The sequence below is a fragment of the Microtus pennsylvanicus genome, chromosome 15, assembly GCF_037038515.1.
Source record: "Microtus pennsylvanicus isolate mMicPen1 chromosome 15, mMicPen1.hap1, whole genome shotgun sequence".
Classification (NCBI taxonomy): Eukaryota; Metazoa; Chordata; class Mammalia; order Rodentia; family Cricetidae; genus Microtus; species Microtus pennsylvanicus.
The window spans coordinates 36,820,922-36,840,214 of NC_134593.1; the positions used below are offsets into that span (position 1 = coordinate 36,820,922).

Sequence of the window (19,293 nt, forward strand, 5' to 3'; positions counted from 1 at the left end):
GCTTTGTGGGAGCCTAGCCAGTTTGGATGTTCACCTTCCTAGATACGGACAGAGGGGGGAGGACCTAGGACTTACCACAGGGCAGGGAACCCTGACTGCTCTTTGGACTGGAGAGGGAGGGGGAGAGGAGTGGGAGGAGGGGTAGAAGGGTGGGAGGAGGGGGAGGGAAATGGGAGGCTGGGAGGAGGTGGAAACTTGTTTTTTTTCTTCCTTTTCTCAATAAAAAATAAATATAAAAATTAAAAAAAATGCAGTTCTCTGCAGCTGACATCTGGCCCATCAAATGACATCCTTCCATCTACCATTCCTCAGGGATTTACTTAACTGAGTTCATTCTATTCCAGGACCTGGGATACACAGAACTTGAAGTAAGGGAGGTTGGTATCTAAGTAGATCTGTTAGAAAGTAATTTCAAAACACTGCTGTGATTTCTCCCTTAGACACAATGGAGAAAATGTGTACATTTTCTTAGATACCAAGAAGGACATGAGGCAAGATTCATGCTGGAATAATCCCTAACTGACCAACAGGCAAAGGAGCCAATGTGTGCATAAATTGGGAAATAAGAGAGTTTGGCATGTTTAAGAGGCCACAAATATGCAAGAAGAAGAGAGATGAGGGTTTTGATGTTCAGTTACGAAAGGTTATTTTTAAGTCATCTGAAGAATTATGTTTTTCTTATAGACAGGAAGAACCCATTGATTAGAATTTTTGAGCCAAGTAGTGACATTATCAAATATGAATGCTAAATATAACAGCAGCAGCATTGATGGGGAGTGAGCATGGCTAGACAGGATCGTGGGAGTCAGGAATACTGTGTTTGTCAGGATGTGTTGGGTCTGGAATGAGTGACAAAAGCTTGGCAGGGATAATGTCAAAAGGAGTCAAGAGATTCTTGGGAGATTAACATGATATGAACTGTTGACAACAGGAAAGAACATTGTAGAGGGAAGGCAGAATCAGGGGTGAGCCCTGAAGTTTGACCTCTGTAACCTAATAACACTGATCAAAACAGAGAAGGGGATAAATTAAGACTAAGTTTGGGGAAATTGATACGCTTTTCATGAACTGTGGCAAATTTTGGCAGCTCTGCTAAGACACTGGATGTGTAGTATACCAGTTGTTTGGGAAGTTCTGAGGTAGAGGTAAAGATCTAATTAGCTAAGGTGCTTGGATTCAGAGGCTGGGTAGTTACTTTCTTGTGTTCTGAGAACTGCCAATTAAAAATCAAAATGGACCAATGCAGCAGTCCATGGAAACATTGAGAGATGGATATGAGGTGCAAAGTCAAGCTGAAGCTTGTCTATGCTAACAGCAGACTTCTCTTTTCACACATAAGTTTTTTTTTAACTAATGCATGGAGTATGGCAATTGCCTGGATCACAGTCTTTATAACATAAGCCATCTGTGATTTAGGAAAAATCTGGTGGGGCTTGGTCCTGGGATTTGAGAGTTTCCGGTGACAGGTGGCAGGCAACTTTTCTAATAACCTCATTATAAAAAAAATTAACTTCATTGGACCGCTATGTCTTTGGCTCTTCAGAGTGTCAGGGTGTAAGTTTGTGTAACTGCAAGTTTATGTGAGCCTGGAAGTTCCTGATTCATCTTAAACTCCTTAGGTTGATCGTTCGTGATGGTTGCCATGGAGGAGAGAGATTGGACCAGGTAGAGTCCATAAAAAAAAACGATAGTTTTCTTCTCTTATTTTATGAACTTTGTTTAGCTTTCTTTTCTTGTATCTATACACTTAAGTGATTTCTTAAAGAGGTCAACTTGAAGAAGGCAGGTGTTTTCCACATCATTAGGTGCAGGCAACAAAAAGCCTTCATGTTGTAAATCCTGCAACTAGATTAATGGAACAGTTTTTTTTTTTTTTTTGAGCCATTATCTGGGACTTGGGAATGGACTTTCTCTGGTCTATGATTATCTAGGACTTTTACCCATCTCTGCTACAAGCTTAGTTGGGTACTTGTACAGTCAGAAATAGAAGAGGGGCAGGCTGTCAGTCAGGATACCTCTCTCCTCACAAAGAGCATCCCTCAAGTGTTTCACCATCTTGGTTTCAGTCCCTACTCCTCAACAAAATTAATGCCGTACAGGCTCTGTGAAAATATCCTTAGTGCAGGGGCCTGCATTTGTTCATAATCATCCATCAACCTTTGATGACTGAGAGATGTAGCGAATTGAGATGTTAAAGGGGATTGAGGCTTAGAAGGACGTGTGCAGACAATGGCTGCAGGGTGGGACACGTGGCCATGAAGAGTTCTGAAAAACCTTCACTCACAAAATTGTCTTTTTTCATTGGTCAGAACCCTCTAAATTCACATCTAGCATGAGTATAAAGCCTTTTTGACAAAAATGAAAGCAATATAACACACACAGCTTTACAAATTCTTGATATTAATTAAAATATCCGCTCTGTATACCAAGATGTGATGGGCAGATTTGCAGAACAATCCCGCATTCGTGTACACATCCTTTCCAACAGCAGCCACTCTGTGCCACAGTAGTCACAGTCTTCACTTCTATGACAGTCATTGGGCACCCATAAATGTTGGCGTTTTGAATTTTCTATAGGTGGAATGAATATATATACACACACATATATGTATCTGATTCAACCTTATATCTTTATCATTTATCTCTGCTATTGTGTGCTGTGCCATGGTTGTCACTTTCATGACATTTCAATATGTTATTGTTATACAAGACCCAATTCCGTATCCATTTTATTAGTCGTAAATCTGAGCAATTCCTAATCTGAGTAATTGGTAAATTTGAGTAATTCCTGCTATGGGATCGCCTTCTCCTCCTTCAGCCAACAGCCTTTAAGATACCAGCCCACTTGGGCATGGTCTCTTATACTATAAATGAAGCTGTGAAGCCTGTGCTTGCTCTCTTGGTTCCGGTTCTCACTTCTGGCTGCTAGACTCTGTTCCTGTTTCCTGTTTGTGCAGAGGATTGTGATCTAGGATAGTGATCTGCAAGTCTCCCCTAAATAAATAACAATTTATTATACATAATTCTGAACTAGGGTGGGATTATTTTGTATCTTCCGCCATCAAATTCCTAATCTGAAGTTTTCCCCATTGCATTTTTCAATCACCCTCATTGCTCTTCTTTGATAATGAACTTTAATTAAATATAATGAGGCTTGAAAGATGCCAACAGCCTTGACAAACATTTTTTCTGGAATAGTATTTTACAAGCCCATTTGACCAAACTTATCATCTTTAATTAATGACTTTTTATACAATACATGTATGGGTCCTGTTAGGTCTGGATGGTGCTATTTATTTGCACTCATGCACCACTTCTGGCTCTTATAATTTTTCTACTTCTTTCATGTAGACCCCTGAGCCTCAAGGGGCAAGTGGTTTAATAAATACATCCCGTTTAGGGTTGAATGTGCTCCAAAGTCTTTCACTCCCTGCTCACTATCCAGCTGCAGGTCTCTGTGTTAGTTGTCATCTTCTGCAAGAGGAAGCCTCTCTGATGGGAGTCTAGTGAAGCACTGATCTCTGGGTAGAGCAGTCCATCATGAGGGGCCATTTTATTGCTATGCTCCTTTAGCAGAATCATGGTATTTGGCTCTTCTTTAGACCCATGACCTGTCTAATCCCAGGATCTTGACCTCCTTAGTAGTGTGTATGTGTGCTTCAATCCAAATAACCACAGATGTCACATAGCTGGTAAGGGACCATGGGGAAGGGACGATTCTTACATGGAAAGGGAAATAGAATATATTACATACCAAACTTATCTTTTGATCATACATGATACTTATGACTGTGCCTTGAAATTGGCAAACACTAAAAATAGTGAATATTAGCTGATCTGATGCTGCAATTTTTATTTTATTTTATTTTTATTTTTATTTTTTGCTTTTTCGAGACAGGGTTTCTCTGTGGCTTTGGAGCCTGTCCTGGAACTAGCTCTTGTAGACCGCTGCAATTTTTGCACTATCAAAAGAAGTTTAACTAGATAACCTTCATGAAAGTACACAGCGCCAGGCATTGAGTGCTAATCCTTCTGATGCTTTGTGAAGCTGAAGCTAAGCTAGTCTCTGTTGTCAGATGAGAAACCGAGGCACAGAGATGATTTCTCTTATATGCTGTCCTGTTTAACGTTTAATATCAGACCTGGAATTTGGCCTAGATAACCCGATTCCCTGTATGTGCTCCCATGGTCAGACCAATGCCTCAAACTAAGAGCAAGCACCGAAAAACCCTACAGAAGGAATACTCCCAGAATTGGGTTTGCAAACACAGCACGATGCTTACTTCTGATCAAAATCTCCCATATCCATACGACTGTCAAAACCCGTGTCAGGGCACAAGGGTTTATACGTGTCTCCCCAGCAGCTTCCTGGGACTCTGTTTTATTTTTCCACTGCAGAGATGAAGGCCTTGAGAAAAAGAACCTCAAAAAGCAGCCTCTGCATCTGGCAGCCAGGGCTCTCCAAGCAAAGAAAGAACTCAGGAAGAATAAGCTATCCAGCAGCCTCTCTTTCCCTATAAAGTCTTCATTGCCAATCACAAGAGTGGCTTGCTTGCCGGCACCATTAGACGTCTGATAGATGAACTAGAAGAATATATGGGAAGCTGGCTTGATGAGTTTATGCAGCTCCCTCCTTTTGCAGTTGGTGAGAACCATCAGAACTCATTCTAAACCAGGCTCAGCTTGCCCATATCCTTCCTCCCCGGAAACACGCTGGGGGTGTGCTCTTCAGCATCCCATCCAGGGACTCTTGCTGGCGGAACCCTTGCTTTCAGCTTTGCAGGCACAGCTGTGAGGTGTGGCCTTGTCTTCTTGCATCCAGAAGCCAAGGCAGTCAATTAAGATCCTGATTTATTTATGCCTCCTTCATGTTTTCAATTGAATCTCTTGTTAAGCAGGGTTCTAATAATATGATTTATCACAATAAACAGCAGGGCTCCCGCTTTAATTGATTTATCTTTTTCACCACCTAAAATCCCCATGTTTCCAAGTATTTGGTACCAGCCTTTTCTGTCATTTTCAACCCCCTGATCTATGTTGGGTGATAGATTCTACAGGGACTAAATTTTCTTTAATATATATATATATACATATATACATATATATATATATATTCTATGTCTTAAATCATTTTCTCGTATGCTAAGTGCTGACTGTAATCACTCCCTGCATTTACTGAAATTAGCATGGGCTCCAAACCATTAGCTACAAAGAAGAGGTTGGGGGAAAGGCTCCCTCTGTTTTCTGATTGAAACAGCTGATGTTGTGTTAAGAGGTTTTGATCTGACTTTAATTTCCTCTCTTTAATGTATTCCTAACTGTTGCACATGGAGTGGTCTGTCTTAAAAGGCTCTGTATTTATAGCAGTACCATTATACCCCATCTCTAAAATGAATCATTCCATTTTCTGCATGCTATAGAATCTGGAATTTCGCCTTTACACATCTCAGTTTCTTCCCTGAAAACCATTCCGTGGTTCCAGATTCTCCCCTCAAAGGATTGGCTCTGCGAGTCTGCAGCGGCCATTATTCAAAGGTCCTCTTTCATAGTGTGCTAAGAGAGCAATGAAATCCATTGCAGTAACAATATGCTCTCCCGGATAGGACTCCATCGTGAGACTCCATCCCTCTTCAGTGTGTCTTCCACTGTGTGGAAGTGAAATGCTCTGTACAATGGATGTAGAAAGTGGGATTAAATGGGAGTTCCAAGAAGGCAAAAGGAATATCTGGTGACTGAGCACTTTGACATCCACTGTGCTGTCTGTGCCTACATTTCTATCCTATCACCCTGCCGTGGTTTGAGGGGAGTGGCCCTCACAGGCTCTAACATTTGAATGCTTAGTTGTCAGGAAGTGGCCCTACCTGGGAGGCATTAGAAGAGGTGGCCTTGTTGGAGAAAGTGTGTCAGTGTGTCACTGGGTTGGGCTTTCAGGTTTCAAAAGTCAGGCCCAGTCTCTCTCTCTCTCTCTCTCTCTCTCTCTCTCTCTCTCTCTCTCTCTCTCTCTCTCTCTCTCCCTCCCTCCCTCCCTCCCTCCCTCCCCCCCCTCCTCCCTCCCTCCCTCCCTCCCTCCCTCCCTCCCTCTCTCTCTCTCTCTCTCTCTCTCTCTCTCTCTCTCTCTCTCTCTCTCTGTGGTGTTTCAATCTCTAGCCCCTTGCCCGACCTGCACACCATACCTAGTAGCACGTGGCGCCAGAGCAGGCATAGCTCTATAGCTGACAATGGACTAAGCCTCTGAAACAGTAAGCAAACCTCAATGAAATGTTTTCCTCTCTAAGAGTTGCTGTGGTCATGGTGTCTCTTCACAGCAACAGAACCCTGACTAAGACACAGCCCTAGAGTCCAGCTGCCCTTCTTCCTGAACCAAGCAACGTTCCCAAGCCCAACAGCAGGCTCCTGATTGGCAGCTCTGAAACCCTAGTCTGGCTCTTCATCTTCCTCCTACAGCAGGTATTGCCTCCCCTGTCCCCACACTGGTTTTGACCTCTGTGAGACTGTAGCTCCTTCTTCCTAGTAACCTCTTCTGGACCCTCTAAAGTTCCACACTGTGCCACGTGCCCCCTGGCTTTGTTCTCTCATCTCTGCCCCCTCTGGCTTACTCTCTTCCTTTTACCTCTTTGCCAGCCCCCTACCCACCACTATCTAATCACAGATGAGCTTCCAACAGACCCTCTGATTTATGGGACTTTACCTCTGACCTTTGCTTTCTTACATAAGCATAATGTTATACATATCACAGCTGATTGATTTTAAAACATTATTAATGAGGGTATATTTTATAGAGTTAGACTTCTGAAACGTCACTGATTTCTATTTTATTTTTTAATTAGCATACAAAGCAGCAGCTTTCCTTATGGTGTTTTGTTACATGCTAAGTTTTAGTGGAATGTTCTCCACCCTGCCTCCTCTGTTATACCCATCCACCTTTATTATTCTCCCCTTCCATTTCATGTAATATATATTCTGTTACCCTCACAAACTGTTGCCTTAATGCCCCCCCCCCCCAGTAGGAGGCCACTTGTTTGTTCCCGGCTGCCCAGTATCTCAAAATAACCACACAGAAACTATATTATTTAAATCCCTGTTTGGCCAATCACTTAAGCATTGCTAGCTAGATCTTACATCTAGAATTAATCCATTTTTTTATTATTTTGTGTATTGCCACGTGGCTGTGGCTTGTTGGAAAGGTTCCAGCTGGCAGCTCGCATCTTTCCCCTCTGGAGGCTCCACGGTTTCTCTGGACTCTGCCTTCTTTCTCCCAGCATTTAGTTTAGTTTTTCACGCCTAGCTCTGTTCTGCCCTGCTGTAGATCCAACGCAGTTTCTTTATTCATTAACCAATAAAAGCAACACATAGACAGAAGGCCTTCCCATACCACCACCCCTTGTCATTTGCATGGTCTCCTGGCCTCTACATACCCCTCCCATATAAATACACATAAGGCAAAATTAGAAGGCAGGATTGTTATCTCACTTAATAGTTTCCATTTCTATCCATTTGTCTTCAAGCTTCATTTTTCTTTATGCTGGAATAAAGCTGTGATGGGTGTATATAGCACTTTCTTCTTAGCCATCCACCTGCTGAACACCCTGAACAGTTAACGGTGCCAGTTGAAGTATTTCAATTGTCTTCCTGGTCTCAACCTTTTAAAGAAGAAATTTGGTCTGGTGAGATGGTTCACTGGGTATAAGCATTTTCTACCAAGCCTGAGGACGATAACTCAAAGCATAGGCACACTTACATACACACACACACTCTCTCTCTCTCTCTCTCTCACACACACACACACACACACAACACACACACTCTCTCTCACACACACACACACTCTTTCTCTCTCTCTCTCTCTCTCTCTCTCTCTCTCTCTCACACACACACACACACACACACACACACACACACACAGAAAGACAGACAGACAGAGATAATCTTAAAAATTAAAGGAAGTCATTCCTTTCTCTAGAACTTTTATAGATTCTAGGCTGTTCTTAGGTGCTCTCAAATGTAAGTTTCACAAGGCAGGAAGTTCGTTGGTCCAGATCATGCTGCCATATCCCAGTGTGCAGCCCTGTGTAGAGAGTTTAGTAATTCTCTGGACCTCTCTGAACTGTGGTCTTCAGTAGCCGCAGAGGTTCCCGTTTCTGGCCTGACTAAGTCCATGGTATGATTGGCACACTATGATAGCTTTAATGTGGAGAAAAACACACAAGCATCCTCTAGAGGTAGACAGACATTGATTTCCAAAGCAGGGATTGATTACACTTCAGGCGGTGAATTGATTTAGGGAGAAAAGCAGAGTCAATGAGGCTGATAAAATGGTTTCTTCTGTAAGTTTTTTTTTCTATATGGTTTCTTCTATAAGCACGGATGCAATTAGGAACTCATTTCACTTGAAAGGATGCAGAATCCTTGGACCTTTTCCTCTGGCCTTTATCACACATAGGGATGAATTCTGAAAACAGGACGAGGGTTCACTCTAGAGGAACTGTGTTGTGTAGTTAGTAATGCCAGCTCCAGGGAAACAAAAGCATCTTACTGGATTCAGTGCTGTGCTATAGCATGCCTTGGCTTTTGAATCATAATAATAGGCAGTTTATTCATATGGGATATTGCTGGTTATCAGGGAGATATATTTTCCTCACCTGTCCCTCAACATCTCTTCCATCATAAAGCTTCTACCCCTCATTTTAAAAATCAGATTTATCAGGGAAAAATTTATCTCTTCTGGGTTTAAGCACATTATTATTTGAGTCACACCTTAAATGTAAAACGCTGTTCTACTTCACTCTCCTTAGGTATTAAATACCAGGGATGTTATCTCTTATACTCTGATTAATTGAGCCTAGGAGGGACACAAGAATTTGCATATTAAAGCATCATCACTAAGTCTGCTATACGGATTAATATTCTGATAAATACTATTCTAACTGTATACATTACACAGGAACAAGGCACGAATTATTAAATGTCTTCCATTTGCTTGCTGTTGCTTCTCCTCCACAGTGTGTTGGGAGTTTGAAAACAAACTTCAAGAGGGCCGTGTGGGCCTGCACTTTAGAACGGGTGCCTTCAAAGATAGCTAATTCTCTAGCTAGACTGAGTGACCAGAAATTAGCTTAAGAGTGCTCTGGGTAGATGTGGCCAGCAGTGGGACAACGGTGAGACAGCTTCCTGCAGAGTCTGCTTCTGATTGCATTCCGCTGCTGATGCCACTGCTGATGCTGAAGAAACGAAAGCAGGAGAAATGGCCCCACCTCTTGCTTATTGCTACAAGGGGTGAAGTAGCCAGGACCGTGCTGGAGAGCGCACCCTGGTGGTGAGAACAGGGCTGACCAACCCTGCAACTACCCAGGCCTAGACCAGGGTTATGTTAGCCCGCTCCAACGTCCACCCCATCTGTGATCCCTTGGAGGTGATCTGGGTGGGGGTGGGAGTTGGTGCAGCAAACCCAGAGCTGCAAGATCTCCATGACACAGAGCAACAACGGGATGTCCAGGAAGAGTCCCCATGAGGGCCCAGCGTCAATTGAGCTGCAGAGACCAGGGGCCTTGGTCCAGACCAATGATCTTTGGGATGAATGCCTGCATGTAATACCTGCGTGCAAAATCTATGGCTAAAGGGGTTTACTGCGTGACTCACTGTGTCACACCATAGCTTCCGTGATGAGATCCTCCCTTTCTTCCTCCTCACCTTTCTGCTCTTAAATTTTGTTTCAATTTTTGCGGGGAGGGAAATGGTTGAGATTGGGAAAGATGATGTGGAGACATGATATGCAAGAGACAAAGAATAAATAAAATGAAAGCTAAAAAAGGATATGCAGTACAGTGGTTAGAGACATATCTCTTGATTCTGCGTATATTGCAGCAGGCTCTATTGGGCTGGGTTTCTTTCTTTCTGTAATGAAGTATCAGAGACTAGGAACATCATTTTAAAAAGTATTATTTTTAAAGAACACATTTTGGAGACTGCAATTCTAAAAGTGTGGTGTTCATTCTGGCTCTAGGGTCCCCTAGCTACACCACCTCATAGTAGCTGGCATCGTGGAGTGGGGAAAGAGAAACATGACAAACAGGGAGGGAGGGAGGGAGGGAGGGAGGGAGGGAGGGAGGGAGAGAGAGAGAGAGAGAGAGAGAGAGAGAGAGAGAGAGAGAGAGAGAGAATGTCAAATAGGGAAGCCATTGAGAATTTGAGCATATTCAGGGATCAACACTTTCATTTCAAAACAATTAGTGAGTATGGTTTATTGGGCATAAAGTTTTATTTCCACAGTCATCCATTAAAGAATATACAATTGTCTAAGAACACTTGAATATTTACAAAATGGTCACTCACCAAGAAGCAAAAGGAAGTGTCAGAATTGCTATCTTATGACTGCTGGGTTTTGTGATGGTCTTTTATAAGAACTACCTGGGGTCTCATAACAGCCACATCAGTTCCCCTGAGAGTGATGCCTCCCACAATTCCCCATAAATCTGTGAGGCTCCACACTGCAGTGGTTCTGTCCCACCTCCCCACATCTGCACACTGAGGAAGAAACTCCCGCCACGGGTCCCATTCAGTACAATCAAACAATGTCGGGACCACAACACAAGGCATCTTCCCAACTATTTCCAACAGAGACCAAAGGATAATTAAAAGACAGAACTCCTGTTCCCTTAGCAATTGTTTAGGATTTATATCAAGAAAAGAGTGGGGAGCACATTCTGTCCCCAACTGTCTTGTGACGATTATAAAAAGGAGACCAGCGTTATTCAGCTTTTTTATCTTTTGAAAGTTCTTGGCTGCACGGCTCTTGCCTGCACCTCGGATGAACTCCTGCTCACTTCTCCCTGACAACCACTGCCAGGCCTCCCCAGTGGTGTAGCTTCCTGGGACCCTTGAAGCATTATCACAAAGCCAGAGGCCAGTCTGACTGCAGACTTTGAAAACTTCAATATTGTTCAACAGGTGTTATTTATTGATTGCCTTCAACAGTCAGGGTCTCTTTCAGATGTTAGCAATTTTAGGTAAAATGGTTCCTTGATCTCCCCGTGTTAATAGTGGTCATTGTGAGCGACAGCAGCGGAGTCTCCAACTAGAAGCAGTAGGGTTACTAAAACCTTCGCGTGTTCTTTCTACCTCTTTGATTATCTTTCTTAGTGTCCTTTTCAGTGAACATCTGTCTTTCAAGCTCCCTAACCTACCACATCTTTCCAAACTTCAAGTGTGGGGCTCTAGCTAAAGGGGGAGCATTATCTTCTCAGAAGGGGGAACCAGCGAGAAGGGCGCCTGCACCAATTTACATCTATTAAACCCGTTTGTCCTTCTTACGAGCCCGTGACATTCACCTGCGCATAGGATTGTAAAAGCCTCTGTCAGAGAGACATGCTGCTGAGATCTAATGCAGGGTCACAGCGCTGATGCTCTGTGCTTGTTATTCTTGATATTCGGTGCAAGGAGCCAACGCTTACTCAGCAGGCACCTAGGCCAGCCAAGTCACAAAGTCTGTGCTGAAAGCGCATGTCAGCACTTCCCGGAGATAAAAGGCTCAACGTGGTAGAAGAAAGGTTAATGTCGACAGGTAGGGCTGCCACCATCCTCCACCTCTTATGAGGATTCCCTCACAGTTCACCCCAGTTCTATGGGATTTTTAGAAGCTATCTAAGAATCCCTAATTTAATAGCGTCATCAGCAGAGAATGCTTGAGTCAGAATCAGGGTGGTCAAGAAGCTTCTCCACGATTAGGCATATGGTCCCTTAGTCCCTCCACATTGACCATGGGCAGTATGAGCCACAGCAGCATAGTGTCCATCTGGTCAAACGTTGCCCTGCTATCCCAAGGCTTCCTGGTACACACGTAGGACAGCCATGCCCCTCGCTCCACCCAGAAAAGTCAGACAGAATTATACGCCCTAAAATATGGCTCTTTAGAAGCTTTTGACTGATTTCATATCTTTTATGTTAATGGCTGCAGAGAGAAGGCCTTATCAAGGATGGGTTTTTGATTTTTGTTATTTTAGGTTTGGACTGGAAAGGGGGTGTGGTAGAATTGTCCCATCTTCTATTCAGACGCATGCTCCATCTCCCTTGTAAAGTAAGTTCTAGCTCAACAATTTCTCACGTGGTGATAGCCATTGGCTGACATGAATGGCGTTTAAAAAAATAGAGACAAGGAAGTGACAGTTTTTAATTTCTTGTATAGGATCACTAATTTTTGGCACACACACAGTTAATAGAATAATTGGTGAAGAAAGTCACTATTAAACGTAACAAATATGGCACGGTGCCATTTGTAGAGAAATCTGACTGTCTGTTCCTCGTTATTTGCATGGCCTTGTATGAGTTCTTAAGATCTTCAAAGACAAGCCTTGTGATCCATTCTTTGGGGCTATTTTCTGTTCCGCTGAGGGTGTTTGTTGCTGCCAGGGGCAGGTGTATGCATGAATTATCTTACCCATGTCAGGGCCAGATGTGTAGACTCAACCTGGCAGCACCAGACTGATAAACACAAATTTCGAAAGGACACAAAGCGGAATAAATCAAGAACCAGAAACTGCAGGACCAGAGTGAATATTATTGCCTGGTATGGATGAGGGTAGGAAGGGGCACGTGGCATTTGTCACTAACACTGTGACTCCAGAAATCTCCAGAATCAGTATTGGCTGTGTGGGTTGGTTATTTTCAGAAGTGCAATGGGCAGCTTGCAGGGAGCAGTCACTCAGGGATAGGGGTTCGGGCACTTGTCCCCTTCTACTGTCCTGCGGACTTCACTGGGACGTTGGAACTCAAAAGCAGCCTTTACTTTGAAAGCTTTGGAAGTCCCTTTATTTCATAGACTATGTGTGGTAAAACTTGCTTATTATGTATGCTATAGCTTGCAAATCTCCTATCTTCTTCTTGTTTGTGCTGTTTATGTGAAGAAGGGATGATGTGTAGGTCTAGAGGCCCTATTAGTAATCTTTTTATTTATTTATTTATTTGGTTGGTTTTTCGAGACAGGGTTTCTCTGTAGCTTTGGAGCCTGTTAGTAATCTTATCTTCATTGTCATACAACAAACACACACCAAGCACCTACTAGGATGCTGGGAATACACCTATGAGCTGCCTATTTTATAGATTATGGATTGTCTCAGGTCCTGATGCTCAGCGTGCTGCACTGGAGGTCCTCGGTCCAGCTCTAGACTCTGGTTTTGTGGGCCGGCATTTTCTTTGTGTGGCTGCAGAGTTTCGGAGAACGGCCCTTGGAGGAGCTGCCTTGGCTAAGGCCTGCATGGTTGAGTGTCTAAGTAAAACAGCCCAAGACACAGCCTCCTGCCAAGTGATATAGCCTGGGTAAAGAAATGAGAGGAATTTCAAGGTCAATATTTTTCTTTGAAACATTTAGTGAGTCTTTGTTTTATGCATATGAGTGTTTTGGCTGAATGTGTGTAGGTTGACACACGTGTGCCTGTTGTTCCCAGAGGCCAGAAGTGGGTGATAGCCCTCCTAGAGCTGGGCTTGCAGGTGATTAGTAGCCAATAGGTGATGGGAACTGAACAGCAAGTGCTCTTAACCACTGAGCCATCTCTTCAACTCAACAATTTTATAGAACAAAAATATTCTCAAAGGTGAACGAAAGTTCTACTTCTGTGATTAGCATGCCTTGGTTATGCTATCCTTGGGGACAGGAAGTGTTTATTTCTAATGTTTTTCTTCAATGAACATGATAGTTAAGTGCCACTGTCAACCTGAACAACCTAGATAACCTAAATATTGAGGCACACCTTGAGGGCATATCTGTGAAGGGTTTTCTAGAGACAATTAACTGGGGAGACCCATCTTGGATGTGGGTGAAAACTCATACTCTTTTGCTCCCCTTCTTCCTGACCAGGATGTGAAAAGCGGTTCTGTTTCACACCTTCCCTGTCATGATGGACTGGCACCTCTAGAAACCTTGAGCCAAAATAAGTTCTCCCTAACCAGAGTGGTTTCTGTAAGGTCTTCTGTCACATGAATGAGAAGAGCTGAGTAACACAAGTCCCCGGTTAGCATGTCAAGACATTCAGAAAGAAACTCGAGTGATGTTTAGCCTTCTCATGAAACTTCTCTTAGTTAGCAAAGCTTTCTTCAACCCAGAGAAAGATAATATCTGGTTTAAAAGATAGATATGTCTTTCAGTTTCTCAAAGTCCCATCCTCCTTGTCCCCACTAAATTCTCTGAGTCTATGTGCTTTAAAATAAAAAAATCCCATTATAATTCAGAATTCTATTCTCTTCAAAGGCCTTCTGAATCGGAAGCCCAGAGAGCAAGGCAGAGGAATCTGCACTTTAATAATATGACAGATTTTATGAATGCCACTGAACGCCTCTGCATTTAAGTTTATTGGTTTCCTTGGCATTTGGCTCTAAAAACAAAACCACCAGAAGGGGCTTCCACTGTATTCCAGACAATCTTCAGTAGTCAACAAACCTCAAGTCCTTGTTTCCTAGTTTTTTGACCCTGGTAAGGTTATTTAACTCATCTGGATTTCAGTTTTCTACCTGAATAGGGAGGACTATGCAGTAGAGGAGGTGAGCAACTAGAGACAGTCCTGTAAGATAAAGGAATTAACAGCAATGAAGCCTTCCAACAGGTTGATGCTCATGGTGTGTTCGTGCCTTTGGAAACCATGGTTTCATCTGTGCTTTGTAATAATCTGAGTGAATCTGGTAGAAAGGGAGAAAGAGCAAAGTATGAGCAGATGGAACCATGGGCTTTGGAGAAATCACCGACTGCCTGAAGACCTCATTGACCATGGCCGGTTGAATGGTCTTCATCAAATTACACAGTTTATGTGCGGTTCTGGTTCTATAACTATATTGTACATAATGCTCTTGGCAGGGTGCATGGGCTATGTCAAATGCTCTAACATGTAGTTATCACTGTTGGGAGTAAACTGTCTTTGATCTTACGCAAACAGTAAGGAGGGGAGCCCTTATTCGAGCTTGTGTTAGCTTTCCAAGTCCAGTGTATTGATCTACTAGATCAAGTTCATATAAATCTCAGAGAGTTGTTAACATTTTCTAAGAATCCATACTCTAATTTCTTTAAACCCTCTTAATTCACCTATAAAACTTCCCTCTCTATTGTCAGGGATAATCATTTTTGAACTTGGCTAACCAACCATGTTGGTAAAATAGGTTGGCAGAGGCCATCCTTCTTGGATTATTTATCCAGAGGGGTGACTTCTGGCTGTGATGAATACGCACCCTGATGATAGGCCTGGTTCTGGGAAGGTAGTTAAACTCACCCAGCTGCTGCTGGTACCCAAGGCTGTGGATGTACCGGTTCTGCAGGGCCTTCCACTGGGGCCTGGAGTCATAAATCCTCATGATGCTGTAGAAGTAGCATCGCTGTCCTTGATTTAGGTCCTGTTAGAACGAGGAGGTGACTGATAAACCCCTATGTAATTACAAGTGGGACGCGTCAAAAACTAGTGACCACGGGAATAAGATGCTTCTCTTAAGGTGACACAGATTTTTATGGGACATGAATAACCAGGAAATTTCCATTCACCATTTGTATAAATCATCTTCTCCTTGTTTGGATGGTATTGAAAACAGGGAAAGAAAAGGTTCTAGGTTCTTTAAATCATAATTTTATGCCGAGGGAGATGTAAAAGCTTCCAGGATATGAGACTTTTATTGATCCTTATTGAGGAAAAAAAGGCTGACGGGTGGAGGCTTCCAGATAGCTGAAAGGTTCAGTGGAAAGTTCCCAGTAAGGAATTAGGATAGAATATCAAGTGAGCGATAGGCTAAGAGATCAACATTGGCAGGAAAAGGCGGGCAATGAAAACAGAGGAACCAGGCATGGTGGTACATGCCAGCACTTGTGAGACAGGGGTCAAAGGAGCAATTCAAGTTCAAGACCAGCCTGGTCTACCAGTGAGTTCCAGGACAGCAGGGTTACATGAGGAGGGGGGGAGGCAGAAAGATCAGACATTCAAAGTCATCCTTAACTGGGCTGCATGAGACCCTGTCTCAAAAGTAAAGGGGAAAAATTTGACAATGGCATCAACACTCTAGAAAAACCAAGTTAAATAAGTTTATCTTGGATATAAAATACCCCAGAGACAGAAATTTCAAAGCCAACTGAAAACCATGTGGAAACCTTGCCCTTACCCTGTTACATGTAAACATAGGTTAAGGCAACTTACCGGTTAGACATTCTGTGGGGGACTGGAATCTGAAGTCTGTGAGACAAAGTGTTTTTTAAGTCTAGGGCCTTTAAATTTGATATTAAAAGAAAGCCCAGAGTAAAAATAGCAAGGCCAGGAGCCCCACAATGCAAGAATCAACCCCCTCTCAGTTTTTCTGTATTATATATGCTTTATAAATTTAAAGAAGAGGATGGATTTCATTCCTGAGTAACTAATTCCTTCTTTCACATGATTACAGAAAAGGCAACGTGAAAATTGCTAGCCCACTTTAACAGCAAAGCTCCCCGGTACAATGGGAATTTCCCTTGCATCACGTAAAAATCTTGAAAGTTACAGTTTTTATTTCATCAAGAAAAACTATGCCTATTTCTTTACCTGTGCTGAGAACTTTAACTATCCTAAATGAGAAGTCAGTAGCAGGCTACATTTCTGATATTCTTACACTGTCCCCTATCTTTCTTGGAAGAGATGGAAGAAAAGTGAAATTGTTAAGAGTTCCTATGTGAATGGCTATAATTAGCTCGGTGGGAAAGACGCTGACAGCATGAACAGGAAGCCACGATGTTGATGTTGCCAATGAAGTGCGCTCCCACGGTGGTGGGACAGCCACGCATGCACGCAGGGAGACTGCTTAGCCCACTCCACCACTGGGGTGTTTAGGGTTAGGCTGTGCCAGTGCGCCTTCATTTACTCCTTCAGCAGGCACTTACTGCGGGTCAAATAACACTCTCCTCCTACACAGACAGTAGAAAAAAGTCCTCAACCCTCCAAAGAGAAAACAAGCCTTCCCTCCTGGAATAGGATGTCGCACCTTCAGTAGCGGGTTGTCAGCGGCAGAGGCAGGGACTCGAATGCGAGGTATCTGTGGAACATTCCGGGGCTTGTACTGCCTTTTCAACTTTCTCCCCATGTTTCTTTGTCTTGTATCTCCAAAAAAGAAAAAAAACATAGAATCAGTTTTCATTTTGTTTAACCAGCTTTGGGGATGGACCTAAGACAGTAAACATATAAGCAAAAATTTTTCCAAAAGAATATTTCCTCCTATTTCCTATTAAGTAGATGTCTTCAGTCTGCTAGTTACCGTCTTTCCTATCCTCCGCTCTGTGATGGGAGATCATCCAGAGCCCTTGTCTTCCTGCTTCTCTGTGTCCCATGTGATATCTTGTAGAGACATCCAGCATACAACAGTTACTTCCTCACAATCTTAAATAGTGCTGTGATCTTACCTGGTTCTAAAAGAAATGTCTATGTCTTTGGGTGTTTGGGGAGGGGGGAATTCAAATTGGAGAAGAAAATAAGATTATCCATCCTAAAATATCGCTAACATTTGATTAGTTTCCATTTATTTATTTATTTAGTAAATATTGTATTTGATTTTGGAAAGGGGTGATCACAATACAGACATATTATGAATCTTCCTAGCTTATTAAATGTTCCCTAAAATATAGCTGCTAACAGAAACAAAGTGTGTCCATTTCTTGCACACTTTGATCTGTGGTTTTATACCACCATGCTACACAATAAACTACGATTCCACCACGTTTCTCTCCCCTGCCTGATAAAGGTCAGAACGAAGGACTTCCCTGCAGGGATGACATCCCCATTCTCGGTGCAGTGGGGTTTAGAATCTAAGGTTTATCCAATAAGGAAAACCAAACAGTCTGAGAAGAGTGTGTTGGTTAGGGTTGCAGAGGCCAATAGAAACCCTGGGCATTTTCCTCTCTGCTCGCTCCTCCGCCCTTCACCAGCACAGATTACAGATGACAGAAAGAAAAGGCACAACAAACGAGTGTAACAACTGACCCTCTAGACACGGCAGATTGTTATCAATACCTCATCGCTGGCTAGCTAGAGAAGAGAGCCTGGAATAGCGGCCACACAGCTTTAGAACCGGCAGACCCGAGTTTCTTCCACTAATTATTTGACTCACTAAGGTCATGGGTGTAGAGCTCTCAGTGCATGCCTGTGTCTTCTCTTTCTACCTGCCTCTAGTGAATGCTCATGCACGCACACACACAGGGGCATCACCTACACACACACACACACACACACACACACACACACTCCTAAAAATAGTTCAATAGCAAGGCGTGGTGGTGTACACTTTTAATCCCAGCACTTGGGAGCCAAGGGCAGATAAGTCTCTGTGAGTTCCAGGCCAGGCTGGTCTCCATAGAGAGTTCCAGGAATATAGTGAGAGACCCCGTCTCCAACAACAAAAATCTCAATGCATGTGGGAATTCTGATCGGCTCAGATATGAGATCTAGCCATGGGGATCTTCTATAGCTGAAATGTATTAAAGAAGGATCAGTCAGCATCTCTTTGTGTTCTGTTCCCAAGGCATAAGCCCATAAGTGAAACTGTGAATACTCTATTTAATACTGCTTTTCTTTAGTGAGTACCCTGGGATCTGTACCAATCAAGACACACTCTTTGCATGTTCCCTCTGATTGAAAACTACATTCTTTCCTGCACTCAAATCATTTCAATATCCCTCCTCCCATTTTCCAGGTCTGCAGAGCAAAGAATAAATATTCTTCAAAGCTAGAATGATTCCTTCTGTCTTCAAATAGCGTGAGGAAATGACAGATGATGTTTCTTGTGGCAACAGCTCACGTCTGCTTTTTCTCGGGCTGTTGCTGAAGAAATGTGTCTTACCCATTCACGTGGCCTACACAGGATAAAGTTTGATTAAAATGCCTGGAGAATGCATGGGGAAAACAATCTACAAGTTCAATGAAATCTGAAACCCAAAGACGGATTTGCTTAAAAAGAACTTACCCTATATTGTGGGTCCTTGCTTTAAACGCTAGCATCCATACCCAAGGTAGTCTTCTTGCAGTGTTCTCTAGCCATGGAGCAGTAGCAGAAACCCAGTGTGTTGATAAACTAATATCCAGGCAACACCACGAGCTGAGACAAAGGACTGGGGAAGCTTGGTTGCATGTCTTTCTGTTTCTGGGTGAGGCTTTTGTTGCTGTTTGTTGTCCTAAGTTTCACATCTGATGAAGGATAAACCTATAAATCTATCATATCTGCATTATATGCAGGCATTGAAAAAAGGCATTCATGGAGATAGATGCTAAGGATTAAAGGGAAAGAAATTTATTAGTGCAACAGGCCACTCTGTGTGTA

General features: G+C 42.9%; 1 protein-coding gene across 1 annotated transcript; it reads right to left on the reverse strand.

Annotated features, from left to right (window-relative positions):
* Positions 1-10,215: 10,215 nt before the first annotated feature.
* On the reverse strand, positions 10,216-19,030 carry Fam216b (family with sequence similarity 216 member B). The gene is made up of 4 exons (XM_075949898.1): positions 18,940-19,030; positions 16,969-17,084; positions 15,246-15,366; positions 10,216-13,304 (listed from the first exon to the last, which is right to left on the reverse strand). Exons 2-4 carry the CDS (start codon positions 17,065-17,067, stop codon positions 13,120-13,122), a joined length of 405 nt encoding a protein of 134 aa, XP_075806013.1. The 5' UTR covers positions 17,068-17,084; positions 18,940-19,030; the 3' UTR covers positions 10,216-13,119.
* Between the last annotated feature and the right edge of the window lie 263 nt (positions 19,031-19,293).